The sequence below is a fragment of the Barbus barbus genome (genome assembly GCF_936440315.1).
Source record: "Barbus barbus genome assembly, chromosome: 3".
Classification (NCBI taxonomy): domain Eukaryota; kingdom Metazoa; phylum Chordata; class Actinopteri; order Cypriniformes; family Cyprinidae; genus Barbus; species Barbus barbus.
In genome coordinates this window covers 15,073,088-15,087,761 of record NC_136731.1, presented here as the reverse complement: position 1 = coordinate 15,087,761, position 14,674 = coordinate 15,073,088, and the positions used below count along the sequence as shown (strand labels likewise).

General features: G+C 37.2%; 2 protein-coding genes across 2 annotated transcripts; one reads left to right on the top strand and one right to left on the bottom strand.

Annotated features, from left to right (window-relative positions):
- Window positions 1–1,150: 1,150 nt before the first annotated feature.
- LOC306852062 (histone-arginine methyltransferase METTL23-like) lies at window positions 1,151–5,636 on the bottom strand. The gene is made up of 5 exons (XM_079388669.1): window positions 4,770–5,636; window positions 4,592–4,696; window positions 3,091–3,328; window positions 2,927–3,011; window positions 1,151–1,881 (listed from the first exon to the last, which is right to left on the bottom strand). Exons 1-5 carry the CDS (start codon window positions 4,941–4,943, stop codon window positions 1,719–1,721), a joined length of 765 nt encoding a protein of 254 aa, XP_079244795.1. The 5' UTR covers window positions 4,944–5,636; the 3' UTR covers window positions 1,151–1,718.
- On the top strand, window positions 5,130–13,848 carry LOC306852056 (bifunctional arginine demethylase and lysyl-hydroxylase JMJD6). The gene is made up of 6 exons (XM_079388661.1): window positions 5,130–5,534; window positions 7,360–7,748; window positions 8,905–9,191; window positions 10,212–10,347; window positions 10,675–10,813; window positions 11,841–13,848. Exons 1-6 carry the CDS (start codon window positions 5,406–5,408, stop codon window positions 11,970–11,972), a joined length of 1,212 nt encoding a protein of 403 aa, XP_079244787.1. The 5' UTR covers window positions 5,130–5,405; the 3' UTR covers window positions 11,973–13,848.
- The last annotated feature ends 826 nt before the right edge of the window (window positions 13,849–14,674 follow it).

The window sequence follows — 14,674 nt, the reverse complement described above, 5'->3', positions numbered from 1 at the left end:
CATCTTTGCTGAATAAGTTTTAATTTCTTTCAAAAATAGAAAGAAAAAAAAATGTACTGACCCTGAACTTTTAAACAGTAGTGTATATAGTTACAAAAGACGTTTTCAACATTGATAATAAATCAGCATGTTAGACTGATTTCTGAAGGATCGTGTGACACTGAAGACTGGAGCAATGATGCTGAAAATTCAGCTTTACAGCACAGGAATTAATTATATTTTAAAGTATATTAAAATAGAAAACTCTTATTTAAAATTGAAATAATATTTCACAATTTTACCGTTTTTTTTTTATCAAATAAATGCAACCTTGATGAGTAGAAAAATCATTAAAAATATATTATTGATCCCAAACTTTTGAACGGCAGTGTGTATATAAATATAAAAAATATATAAAAATAAAATATTGATAATCTATAATTATACACTGTTGCGACAGTTAAAAACAAAAGTATTAAACATTTTTACGTTATAAAACCAAGAAACTATAAGACCAGCATTATAATTCTGATTCAACGAGACACACATGAAGCCATTGTAAATATGACCATTATGAGCATGTGTGCACGCACGTCATCCTGCCCAGCCCTAGATCATGATACTGTTCAAAATCATTTTGTGTAAAATGAGTAATTTTGTGTTACAGTTAACTGTCCATATCATCTGGTTTCCCAGAGACTGTGTGCTTTGTGTAATTGTTCCCTTCTTTCCCCATCTTTCATTTTCATGTTTTCACATGTCTGACCACAGTTTTGTGTTCTCTCAGGTCTGTCTCATTGTGGGTTGATTCTACATGTGTGACCTCGGTGGGACCCTGAGGAACCTCGGATTGAAAACCCTGCTACATGGGCCCAAAGGTCATTATGACTTATTGGCATATTCAAACTGCCCTTTGTTCTTTGTACACATTGTTCCTATTTTCAGTGAGGTTTATTTAAACATGTATGTCCTTTTTAATTCGTTGAGTAGGACGAGCATCACAATTCTATTGGCGTTTTAAGGTAAAGCTGTTTGGGTGATGGTTCAGAGTATGCTAGCTGCACCTCGATTGCGTCGCTTTTGTAAGACGCTGTATAGAAATTGATTTAGATTTGGCATTTTAATTTGCAAATGCTTCAAATTGTTGTTGTGCTTTATTTTGAAATGATTTGGAAATAGTATGAATAGCTTGTGTTTTTATTACTGTATGTTACAGTGCTGATGTTAAAACACTGTTTTTAAGTTGATTTAGCCTTTCGTGTGATATTTGGATTCTAACAGTTGTCTAGCTGTTGAGGTTTGCTGGTTAGCTGTTAAGGTCCGGTGTTGCAGTGCTGAGTGCTTGGCTGTTTCCGGTTTTCTCCAGATTTCAGCTGTTGCAGGTGTGGCCATGGTCAAGCAGCATCTGCAAATATATTTTTGGTGGCATAAATGCTCTTGTTTTAGAAAGTTTGTTTACTTTGTTCCGTAATTTGGAAAATTGGAGTATCTTAAACTATACAATGAACTTTGGTCTGTCGCTTTACTTTAGGATCTTCAGTAAATGAAATATTAAATTCTTACGTCATAGTAAAATGCGCTTAATTTATTGTGTATATTAGCATAATTTCTAATAAACATTTTGGTAATCTGGCATTTTGAAGTGGAAGAGGAACTTTATCAGGTCATGATGCACTATGCTGGATGGAGTTGGAAAGAATTAGAAAAAGATTTTCATATTATATACAATTTGATCAAATTCAAGCAAAAACTTGTCTTGTTATAATCATCATTTGTACAGTATGATTCCCTGGAAGCGTTGATCCAGCAAGATGGTTTTTGTTTGCATCAAATATTTCTAATGGAACATTATTGCACTTCAGATCCCACTTATGTAACAAGGCATCTATGGACCAGTCTGCACTGCAAGAAAAGAAATGGGGAAAAAAATGCATTGTTTTTTAAATAGCCACTATGGATGGTGAGTAATTGTGAATGGAGAACCCTTTTAATATCCTTATCAGTTCTAAACTCTATTTCTACAAGATTCCTTCAGGTGTTAAATAGTCTTAATTCATCCTTCCACAAATTAAGGCCTTATACAGTCTTAAATGAGAGCAGAAAATAAAATTCTTAAAATCATGGCATTAAATGTTGCATAACAGCTAAAAAATTATATCTTCCTCAGTTTTCCAATACAATTATCTAATTATCCTTAAAACAACATGCATTTACTTGAGATGCAAAATATAGATATGCATTCTTGTTTTCTGGGAAAGTCAAAATTAAGCAAGTTTATGCTTAAAATAATAAAATGTCAATTGGGTATTAAAAAAATTATTTTTTTCCCCTTTGAATTAAGTTGCTTTGCTGAGCTCATTGGTAGATAAAGATCTGGTTCTTGATTTAATTCCACACTCACTTCATTTTGATCAGTTTCACAGAAAACAAGACCTGTGTCATTCTGCTTATCGAATAACTGTATTTGATTTAGGAATCTTTAGACATCTGCACTGAAAAATCCAGTTTATTCCTTTAAGTTTCTTTATTTGGTCTTAACATGGGTCTTTAAAAAAAAAAAAAAGTCTTGAATTTACTTTCATGAAACCTGCAGAAACCCAGTTTGTGGAAATAATGGAGAATTTACATTTATGATTTCCAAAAATGGAAAAGTAATTTAAGGTTAGGGTAATATATAGCCATTCTTTATGTCATTACTTTATTCGGGATTCATAAAAATCCTAAAAAGAAATATTACAGGTTCCAAAAAATATTAAGCCATATTTCACAAGCTACAAACTGTTCTTGTGAGTGTAATTTCAAACAAACTTTATTTTAAAATCTTTGTCCAAGAATTACACACAACTAGAAAAGTCATGGAATCTCATCGGTCAGAAAGTGTGAGATTTTAGGTGTTTATGGATTAAGGTAAATGATAGTCAGTAATAATGCGTGTTTGTTAGATCACCTTCTCTCCTGGTAGGTAGTCCAGAACTGAGCATGAGGGTTTCTCCTCACAATAAAGGAGACAGTCACAAGCACATCTTCGAAATCTGTTCAAAGCAGTGTTTTGTTCAATGCTTAGAAACTTGTGTAAGATAAAGAAGATAAAACAAGGGAAAATACACTCACCTTCAGGTTCATAGAATACATCTGATCCCAAAATAACATCCACAGGTGGCAGCGAGAGGAGCTCTGGTGATACCTGTCCCCAGGTGAGTCCGATCACAGGTATGTTCGGGAGTTGGTTGAGGTCACAGGAGCGCCTGCAGTTCCTCAGGCAGAGGGGGAGCTCAGTACTGTCTGACAAAATCACACGAGCTCCACACTTGGCAGCCACTACACCAGGCAAACTCACTCCAGCACCAAGCTGCAACAAACAGACATTCTTCATTACCCTCCTATTGTGTTGCGGGTCAATTTGACCCAAATTCAATTTGCTTGAAACACTGGCTAACAACCATTTCCTCTTAGACTCTCCTCATTTAGGATCATGTGTGTGGGAAGTTTTGACAAATATACGGTGTGCGTTTTGGAAAGGCTGTACAAATTTTGGTGACTACGATGTTAAGGTCTGTCACAATAGAGAAATTCTGCAAGCAAAAAAAAAAAAAAAGGTGCATTAAATATTGTCAATAGTGCATCAATGTATATAATGACAATGTGCTTAAAGTGCACACTCTTATTAATTTGAGGGTATTCTCATCACAATTGTACCCCCTTCTTTAATATATCCGTAAAACAAAAGCATTCTTTGGACGACTGAGAAGGCTTGGAACAGCTCATGATCCAAAGCATCATCTGTGAAACATGGTGGAGCAGTGTACATGGCTTCCAGTGGAACTGGGTTACTGGTGTTTATTGATGACGTGACAGAAGACAGAAGCAGCCAGAAGAATTGTGAAGTGAATAAAGATATACTCTCTGCCCAGATTCAGTCAAATGGAGCAAAGTTGATTGGACGGCACTTCATAGAACAAATGGACAATGACCCAAAACATACAGCAAAAGCAACCCAGGAGTTTTTGAAGGTAAAAAAGTGGAATATTCTGCAATACTCAGTCTCCTGATCTCAACCCGATTGAGCTGCATTTCACTTGCTGAAGACAAAACTAAAGACAGAAAGACCCACAAACAAACAACAACTGAAGTCAGCTGCAGTAGAGGCCTGGCAAAGCATCACAAAGGAGGAAACCCAGTCTCTGGTGATGTCCATGAACTCCAGACTTAATACAGTTCTTGTCTGCAAAGGATTCTCAACAAAATATTTAAAATGAAGATTTTATTTATGATCATATTTATTTGTCCAATTACATTTGAGCCCCTACATTTGAGAGGGGCTGTGTATAAAAATGGTTGTAATTCCTAAGCATGTTATGTTATATTTTTGTTCAACCCCTTGAATTAAAGCTTAAAGTCTGCACTTCAACTTCATCTTGATTATTTAATTATTAATTCTGTTCTGGTGGCATACAGAGCCAAAATGATGAAAACTGTGTCAGTGTCCAAATATATATGGACCTAAGTGTATGTTTCAGTGTTGGCCCCCTATAAAGTCATGAATGTGAACATGAATTGGCCACATTGTGAGTCAAAACATCAGCTAAGTGACTATTAAGTGGGATGTAGTCACCTCAAGAACAGTCTTGTGTTGTAGTTCACTTCTTGCCATCCACACATACTGTGACAGTACCACCGCACAGGGCCAAACATACATCCCATACTGTGCATCAAGAACCTGAATTAGAAGAATGTCTATTAGAAGATTATTGACAAATCAATTACATAAAGTATTAAAAACTGTGCTGTACCTCAGGAATAGACACAGTTAAGAACTGAGAGCCTCCACAGTCCTCAAACTTGAATGACTTCTCTACTAGCGTTTGAGAAGATTCATTCATGGTCTCTTGCTGATGGGTTACCTCCCAGAACTTGACTTGGAGGACCACATTTATTTTCAGCTTTCCAAAACAATTAAAATCCATTCAACCAATCACACGAGTACGTTTAGGCCGCCTCTTTCTCTTGTGACGTTCTATTGGATCTCAGTTTGCTGGACACTCAACAGCCAATCGGATTCCAAACTGACAATGCAATGTATAAAGCCAGCCAATCAGATTCTTAGATTCTCCCTTAGGGGGCGGGAAATAAGCTATTTGCAGTTAGATTGCGCCATAAGGCGTGAAAGAAGCTTGCTGCCACCAGGTTATCTAACTGTAGTTTACTATCGAACCCTTCAGTATATCAACCGCCTCCCTCGCTGAAATAAATATAACTTGATTCCTGTATTGCGCAGAGCACTGTCGGCAGTAAAAGAGCAGCACACGCCGCTACAAGGCCTCCAGTGACTGACTAGCCGCTTCACTCTCCATAGACTTTCATTACATTACAGTTAGCACGCGAGCTCACGCGTCGCCCAAACACAAGACGCGCTGAAACGCTGAAGAATGAACCATAAAAGTAAGAAACGGATCAAAGAGGCGAAGCGGAGCGCCAGACCCGAGCTGAAGGACTCGAGCGACTGGACCAAGCACAATTACTGCGAGAGCTTTGATCTGTCACACCGGACAGTGAAGGTAACGCTGTTTACGCCGTAGCCCAGGCGTTCCCGGTCACGCTGGCATCGTGTAGTTTGTTGTTGGAGTTACATGCACATGTGTTCGGTGGCTACGTTCATCAGCGCACGTACGCACTTCCTCCTGCGAAGAGACGCGCTTTAACGTTCAGCCTAGTAGTAATGAACATATTTAATGTTTAAGATAAACTGTGTTTATTATACGTCATGTTCAGGTGTTTTTAGGAGAATTTAGAGGTTTCTGAAAAGTACCATGGGTATATTATATCATAACAGTGGTTCTGAATCAGGGGCCCGGGGCCAACTAGGAGGCCTCGGCAAACTTACAAGGGGCCTAAAAATGACTTCCAATTATTTAAAATAAAACAAAATGAGCTGGGCTTACACTGTCTGGGGCTAACTAGTATATTTGTTGGTAAATAAATTAATATAATTTTAAAATGCAGAGGGCTTTTTTCCCTTTTTTTTTTTTTTTTTTTTTAAAGAAATATGAATATAATTTGGTCACACTTTATTTTAAGGTCCAATTCTTGCTATTAACTATGACTTTTGTCTCAATTAACTCCTTATTTGCTGCTTATTAATAGTTAAGGTAGTTGTTAAGTGTAGGATTAGGATGTAGAATATGGTCATGCACAATATATGCTTTATAAGTACTAATAAACAGCCAATATGTTAATTTTAGACATGCTAATAAGCAACTACTTAATAGTGAGAATCGGCCATCCTCATACTAAAGTGTTACTTTTTTTTCTAGTTAAGCTGAGCTTTAAAATCTTTTCTTGAGTAGAAATTGGGAGTTTGAGCCTCTACACTAGCACTCTCTGTTCTATTTCTATTCTATTTGTTTGTTTTCTTTTTGTTTATTTAAAAAATAAACTTGACCCTATGTCTTACTGTCTACTATCATGCTTTTTGAAGCTTGCAAGATGTCTCTGTGAATTGCTGTTGTATATGAAATGCTGTGTGACAAACTCCAAAAATAACAAATACACACACAACAGCAAACCGGTTCGGACTGATGTGAGGGTCAGCTAATGATCTCCTCTCTGAAAACAAGTCCCATCAGCTCTGATAGATGTTGAAGCTCGTATGCAATTGAATCATTGCATATGAGTTTCCCATGTCTGTGAAGAGCTCAACTGCAGGAAAATCTTCATGGAGTGGCTAAAAATAATCTGACCAGCGAGACCTGAGCCTTTTTAGAGACCCTGTCTAAGGTGAACAGTGTGCTCTTTTAGGGTCATGGGGTCCTTAGGTTTATGGAGTTTTTCTTAAATTCCGAATCCTAAACCAAAAGGGATCCAGATCTGTCTTAGAGACCTAGGACTTTATTGTACTGTCAGTACATTTTGGCTCAGAAACCCAGTCTTCATGCAGCTGTTGTCAAACAACAGTAGATCATGTGACTGTCTGTCTCTAAAATGGACAAAAACACCATAAATTAAGTACCACTTATGAACTATATTGTATAGCTTTGAGAAACTGATCAAATAGTAATATATTAAAAAGCAACACAGTGATGTTGTTGTTGGGGTTTCATGGTCAAACGCCTGGCAGTTGACTTTTATGAGGATTTTGATGGTCTCCTAAAGTTTTTGGCTTTATCTACTGTTAAAAAAAATAAATAAACAGACAGGTTTTAATCTGAAGGTGAAATTCAGTCACATTCAGGAACATGCGAGTTCTTTGTCTTGTTAACCATTATCATCCACCGGCCTTCAACTTTGGTTTTAAGTGCTCTGGTGTGTATGTAGGACTTTCTTTAAAGTTGCTGTGAAATGAGTGTAAAAAGCTTCATAGAAGCTTTGCCTGTCTTTGTCCAGGACAATGTGGAGCGAGTGGACACCCAGCGTCTCAGTCCAGAGGAGTTCATTCAGCGTTTTGAGAAACCGTATAAGCCTGTCGTTCTGCTGAACTGCCAAGACTCGTGGCCAGCCCGAGAAAAGTGGACCTTGGAGCGACTCAAGCGCAAATACCGCAACCAGAAGTTCAAATGCGGCGAGGACAATGATGGCTACTCTGTCAAGATGAAAATGAAGTACTACGTGGAGTATTTGGAGTCAACCCATGACGACAGCCCCCTCTACATCTTCGATAGCAGTTTCGGCGAACATGCTAAGCGGCGCAAGCTTATGGAGGACTACCAGGTGCCAGTTTTCTTTAGGGATGACCTCTTTCAGTTTGCAGGGGAGAAGCGCCGTCCTCCGTACAGGTAACGCTTCCTTTCTTTCCATCACTTTTCTGTTTCAGCCTTGCTGATATAATAAAAATAGATGCTAAACAAGCTGCTAATGGTGCTTACTATGCACACAAATTGGGTTCAATTTAGTGTCCCATTACTTTCAAGAGCATTAGAGGTACAAATCCCATGTTGATTTTTCCTTTTGTAGTGAAAATGAAACTATTACATAATATAACAGTATGAATATGTTAAATTTATAGTATAATATAGATATTAGTTATGACTTAATGTTATCTTATTATATTTATTGAAAAGGGAAAACATGATATGTAATATAATTCGTTTTTACTTTAAATTAGTTATGAAAAATGGAAATATATATATTTTTTAATGATATTTGTTGAATATTATTACATTATTTGTAACCCTGGACCACAAAACCAGTCATAAGGGTAAATTTGTCAAAATTTAGATTTCCATTATTGAGACTTTCCATTGATGTATGGTTTGTTAGGATCAGACAATATTTGGCCGAGATGCAACTATTTGAAAATCTGGAATCTGAGGATGCAAGAAAATCACCTTTAAAGTTGTCCAAATGAAGTTCTTAGCAATGCATATTACTAATCAAAAATTAAGTTTTGATATATTTTTGGTAGGAAATTCACTAAATATCTTCATGGAACATGATCTTTACTTAATATCCTAATGATTTTTGGCATAAAAGAAAAATCTATAATTTTGACCCATACAATATATTTTTGGCTTTTGCTACAAATATACCCCAGCGACTTAAGACTGGTTTTGTGCTCCAGGCTCACATATATTGAAAAGAGAAAAACAATATGTAGTATATCAATGTAATATAATATAATATAAAGTTTCCTCCCAAATAGGAAATTCACAATAATATAATCATAGGCCTACATTTGATCGATTCCCCCAAAGAGGACATTCAATATAATACGTATAACTTTTATAACTTTATTACAATAGTTGAGAAAGAAAAAAAAACCTTGTATTTTGAGTTTTATCTTTTTTTTTTTTTTTTTGTAGTTAATGTTTTATGATGACTTTTATAATGTTTTATAAGAGTTTCTGACACTAATTGTACCTTACTTGTGGAAAGTAGCAGTTTATGTATGCATGTTTAGTCTGTTAAGGCTATTTTGTCCTGTTCATGTAGGTGGTTTGTGATGGGTCCTGCCCGCTCTGGGACGGGCATCCACATTGACCCGCTCGGGACGAGTGCGTGGAACGCCCTGGTGCAGGGCCACAAACGCTGGTGCCTATTCCCCACCCACACGCCCCGGGAGCTCATCAAGGTGACACGAGAGGATGGGGGAAACCAGCAGGACGAGGCCATCACCTGGTTCAACGTCATCTATCCCCGCACACAGCAGCCCACCTGGCCAGCCGAGTTCAGACCGCTGGAGATCCTTCAGCATCCCGGAGAGACTGTGTTTGTGCCCGGTCAGTTACTGCACTCAGCTGATTTATTTTCAATTGACAAGGTTCTCATATTTTGGAACTTTCACAAGGCAGAAAGATTGAAAATCATCTGGCATTGAGCCTTGATTATTATGCTTGTGAAAATGTGTGTGCAATGGAATCCCACAATGCAGTGGACTGATTTGACTTTCTGTTTCACAACTTCTGAAGTCATAAATAGGAACAGTGTTATTCTATTCAACAATCTTCATTCCATACAACACAACACTTACACGCCCTTTCATATCGGTTTTGTTGGACCAGTTTCAAAATGTTTTACTCGTGTTCCACTATTTTGTGCTGAAGTGGATTATCAGTTCTAATATTTATTTCTGTATATAATTGTAGCAATAATAATAATAATAATATTAATAATATGTTGAATGTATTATGAGTGCCGAGTAATGCCTCTACATAACTTTAAACCACATGGCATTCAAGCTTCATACCACATGGTGTTTATGAGACTGGAAAGGAATCCATGGCGCTTATTCAGGCTTTGTCTGTCTTGTTTATTGACTTTAAATAGAGGTTGGCATTTCAAAAAAACCATCTGAGTACAATTTAGCTGCTCAGTTCAGTGAAAAACAAAGTATTAGTATGAAAGCGGGTGAAGTATAGAAGCCTTCAACTCATAAGACCTATACTCCTAACAAAAGATAGATGAAAATACAAAACAAAAGCACATTTAGGTCATTCGCACCCATAACCCCATCTGAAGAAAACCGATCACTCAGATGAATACAAAAACCATCTGACAGATACAGACTTGGCTATTGTTCACAGTAATGTTTTTGAGGAACATCTTATTGGTGCATATTATGTTATAAATGTATTATATAATAAAATTATAATGCTTATGTTAATTATATCTAAGCAGCGGTAGAGATACAAAATGATGATAATGCAGTTCAAGTCCACAATTTTGTCAAAATAATATATTCTTGTGCAACAATTCATGCAGCCGTGATTGTAATTGAGGTTGAAACCTGTTTTGTGTAGGTGGATGGTGGCATGTTGTGCTCAATCTGGACACAGCTATTGCTGTGACCCAGAATTTTGCGAGCGCCACTAACTTCCCCATCGTGTGGCACAAGACTGTGCGAGGTCGCCCCAAACTCTCCAGAAAGTGGTACCGGTAAGACCGTGCTCTGTCTGACTGTATACTCATTTCTTCATTCATGTTTATATTTTTGCTGCCTTGTTCATTTGTTCCACAACAAACATTTTTATCCCTTATAAAGTTTATCAAAAGCTAGTGTATTAAAAATGTGAAAATTTTATAAGAAATGAGACGTGAAGGTGTATGAAAAACAACAGCAAAACAATAGTATTGTGCGTCATGTCCAATGAAGCTGTAAGTGGGGAAAATATGTGGAAATGTGTATTTCGAGAAATGGTAATTGTTTTGATTTATTTAATAATTGGTATTTGTTTGTGATGAAGTTTCTCATGTGTGTCTCAGGATCCTGAAACAGGAGAGGCCTGATATGGCTGCTTTGGCAGATAAAGTCGACCTGCAGGAATCGACAGGCATCGCCTCGGACAGCTCCAGTGACTCGTCGTCCTCTTCCTCCTCCAGCTCCTCCAACTCTGATTCAGAGGTACAGCTTCTTCCTGCAGAAGCCCACACACAAACTCCTATACTAGAGTCCTGAAATGAGCTGCTGAACACCTCCATCTGATTCACCTGCTAACTGACCGACCCACCATGTGACCAAGCTCTACATGTAACTAGGTCTAGACAACAGAGCTAAAATTTGTTTTCTTCCTCTATTTTTTTAATAGCTGTGAACAGTTGGTGAAAACATGGGCTGTACATGTAACACAAGCTAGAGGGCGCCCTAAATTCACATTGAACAGTACAGTGTATTATGCAAGGTTACCATTTGATTTAAATTAATAGCCAATTCAAATGTCAGAAATAATTCACAATCCTCAAAACGTTTAATAAAGTAGCCGTATCTGTATTTTCTATACATATTTCTATCTATCTATAATAAATACATATTAAACAGCCTGAATGTAAACAGGAGTCATTAAAATTAGTTATTTTTTGATAGTTTGATTCTGCAAATACTCGTTAAACTGTTTGTTTCTCTCTTTTTCTGCTTGTTCTGTTGCTGTTTCTGCAAACCAGCATATTAGACTGATTTCTGAAGGATCATGTGACATCGAAGACTGGAGTTATGAAAAATTCAGCTTTGCATCACAGGAATAAATTACGTTTTAAAATGCATTCAAATAGAAAACCGCTTTTTTAAATTGTAATTCACATAATTGCATTTTTTTTTTTTTTTTTATCAAATAATGCAGCCTTGGTGAGTGTAAGAGATGGTTATGAATATTCCTGATCCCCTTCTCTCCTGCAGTAATATGCATCTAATCTTATTTTTATGCAAACAATTCACCCCAAATCAGAGGAACCTTCATTTCAGTCAAAACGAGCCTTTCAAAATTTGTTTAATTCAAGAAATAACACTGATTGTGAATCTAGTTAAAACTAACCAAGATATGTTTTTGACAGCAGAATATTTGAACATTTTCATTTGTATTCATTAAATCCCAATGAGGATATTTTCATGTGTACGTGAGATGCTGACGTTCTCACATTTGTCCTTTTCCCTGAAGGCTGACTCGGGCTCTGAGGGCGACACCATGACCCATCGCAGAAAGAAGAGGAGAACCTGTGGCATGATGGGGAACGGTGACATCACAAGCCAGGACGACTGCGTGAGCAAAGAGCGCAGTTCGTCTCGGTGACGTCCCGCTCGACAACAGAGGGGCTGCAGCCATAATCGTCTCCAACCTAGACCATGAAGCGTCACGCTCTCTCTGTCTGTCGCCCTCAGGAGACTCCTGTCCATTAGATAAGAGGTTGCCGCTGCGTCACGTCTGGGCACATGATAACAAACTCAGCCCTAGTGCACTTTTAGAGATAAACACGAACAAAATATCCAAATATGTGCTTGCTGGAGGAGCGTTGCATGAATGAGTCAACAGCTGTGTGTGAGAAAAGAAGGGAAACCCTTCTTGTGTTGCCTTTGATGTCAGGCTCTGGACAGGAAGCTTGACGTCTCCTCTTGTCCCAGTGCCAACGTCGTTAATCGGCGTTTGATTCAGAACAGATGCCGTTTTTATATTTCACAGGGGTTATGTGCAGATTTGTGAGAGATGTATCATGACCCATCTACAGTAATATGGTTGACCTGATGTGTAATGCTGCCTTTAGCTCTTTGATTCTAGAAAATTGATTATTTTATTACTGACTCTACTTCATTCTTGAGCTGCATTTTTCTTGTTACTTGTCTTTTGGTTAAACTAGCCCATATTATTTAAAACGGTTAAACAGCAGTGATTTGTGGTCCCTTTTCTCACTCTTCTAGATCTTCTAATTTTGAGGTCTCAAACTTTCAATTAGAAGCCGTGCAGTTGGGTTATTTTGATTAGGTAAAAAAATACCTAAAAATCCAGCTAACTAACACAATAAAATACAATAAAAACATGATGGCGTAATAAAAAAAAAACAGGATTTTTGAAAGTTAAAAAAATGGAGGTATCTGTTTTTGCAAATAAACTCTTCATATATATCTATCGTTTGCACGAATTAAGAATTTGCTCCCACAACCTATTATTTCCTTATTTGCCTTGTCTAATTCGTTCTCTCATTTTAGTAAATTGTGGCTGACGTCGTACTAATTTGTTCGCATGTTTCAATTTTTAACCAAAAATTGGCCTCGATTTACTAAAATTAGGGAACGAATTCTAAGTTGGTGCAAACGGTAAATATTTTGTCGCATCTCGTGCAAAGCTTTCGTATTACCTAAATAACATTGTAGTGGAGCCAAAAGTTTGCACGCACCTTTCTTCAGTTGGAACTACTGTGAATGCGCAAAATGTCCGGACCGTTTGAACTCGACTTTTCTCTTCGTTCGTCTATTAGCAGTGAATTCAATGGTTGATTAAGCTCAACTAACTGAAATACGAGGTGTTTTTCTTTTATAACCCTTCTGCGTAAGTGAAACACTAGGAGGCGCTTATTTATTATACAGTGCGCTATGAGCCACGCAAAAGAGGGGGGAAATCTTGCAATCATAATTCATGAAAATCCACATTTACTGTTCAAAATGGAAAACGTGACTAGCCTATAATGTCTTAAAAAAATTTTGTATGTTTTTTTTAACGGAAGGAAATAGCGTAACTCCAAAAATGGCAACCTGGCATGACCTAAATGTTTCAGGGCTACAGTACTCTGTTGTGATTGGTGTGAGGCGATTAATGATCGAAGTGAGTGTTTGTGTCAGTGCTTGCTTTGTGTGTACGAGTCGAGGAGAAAGATATGGTTAAAAAGTGCCTATTTTTACCTGATGTTGGTTATTCAGGTTGCTCATATTTCACATTGTCATATCATAACTCAGAGCTGTGGTTTTGAATTGCAAATGTTCGTGTTTAATGAATGGCCTGTGCTCTTAGATGAAGCCTCCCACTCTTGGCGCTCCAGATCTTCAGTGTTTTCTCTAGGGTATGTTCTTACTTCAGCTCCTCATGTTCAGCACTGGCTCGGTCATGTGACACTTTGATGTTGCTCAGATCAAAACAAACTTAATGATACTTGTTTAATAAAGGTTTCTATGTATTTATCTTGGTGTTATCAGTGTTTTTGTCCAGATATTGCGTGTTGTCCACTGGGCATGTTTAACCGTTCAGGGTGTGCCTGTACATTCAAACCATGGCTGATTTTTTTTATTGACCATTGCATGCCATATTTCCTCTTTAAATGTCATTGTGGTTATTTATGACGAGGTCAATTCAAATCGGCCACAAACCAAATACCAGCAGAATATCTCTTATCCCAGATAGTTTCTAGAGGTAAAATACTATTATTATTTTTGTTACAATAAGACTTTTATTTAACATTTCTTAATTTTAGGCTACTTGTGTATTTGTAGTAGCTTCCACTGAACGATGCAGCTTTTAACTAGCCTACTTTCGCACAATTTTAAAACTTTTAAACTACGCCTTTGTTTAAAGAACAATGACATGTATTGGGAATAGCGTTCCTGTTTATAAGAAAACAAGTTTTTAAGTCATGCATCAGAAGGAAGAGAGGATGCGAAATATATTGCAATCTAATATAGGTTATAAGCAGAGATAAATTAAAAATATAACCATACTGCATCAGGACAATTTACTGTACGCAGTCTGGTAAAATATGTTATATATTTCTAAAGGATATAGGCTCCTATTATAAATTCAGTAGTGACATATACTATACTGTCCATCACAATAAAACTGTTCTTTTTCAAAGCATAAGAGAACTTCTGTTACCCTGCCAGTGTTGCTCCTTTAATCAGGTGGGCTGTCCTGTAGGGAGTGACGCTGCTTTGAGAGTCATTGGTTGTGTCTCAAAACCTAATAACCAACCTAACTAGCATTTAAGGGTCTCCGAAAGAAGCAGCATTTTT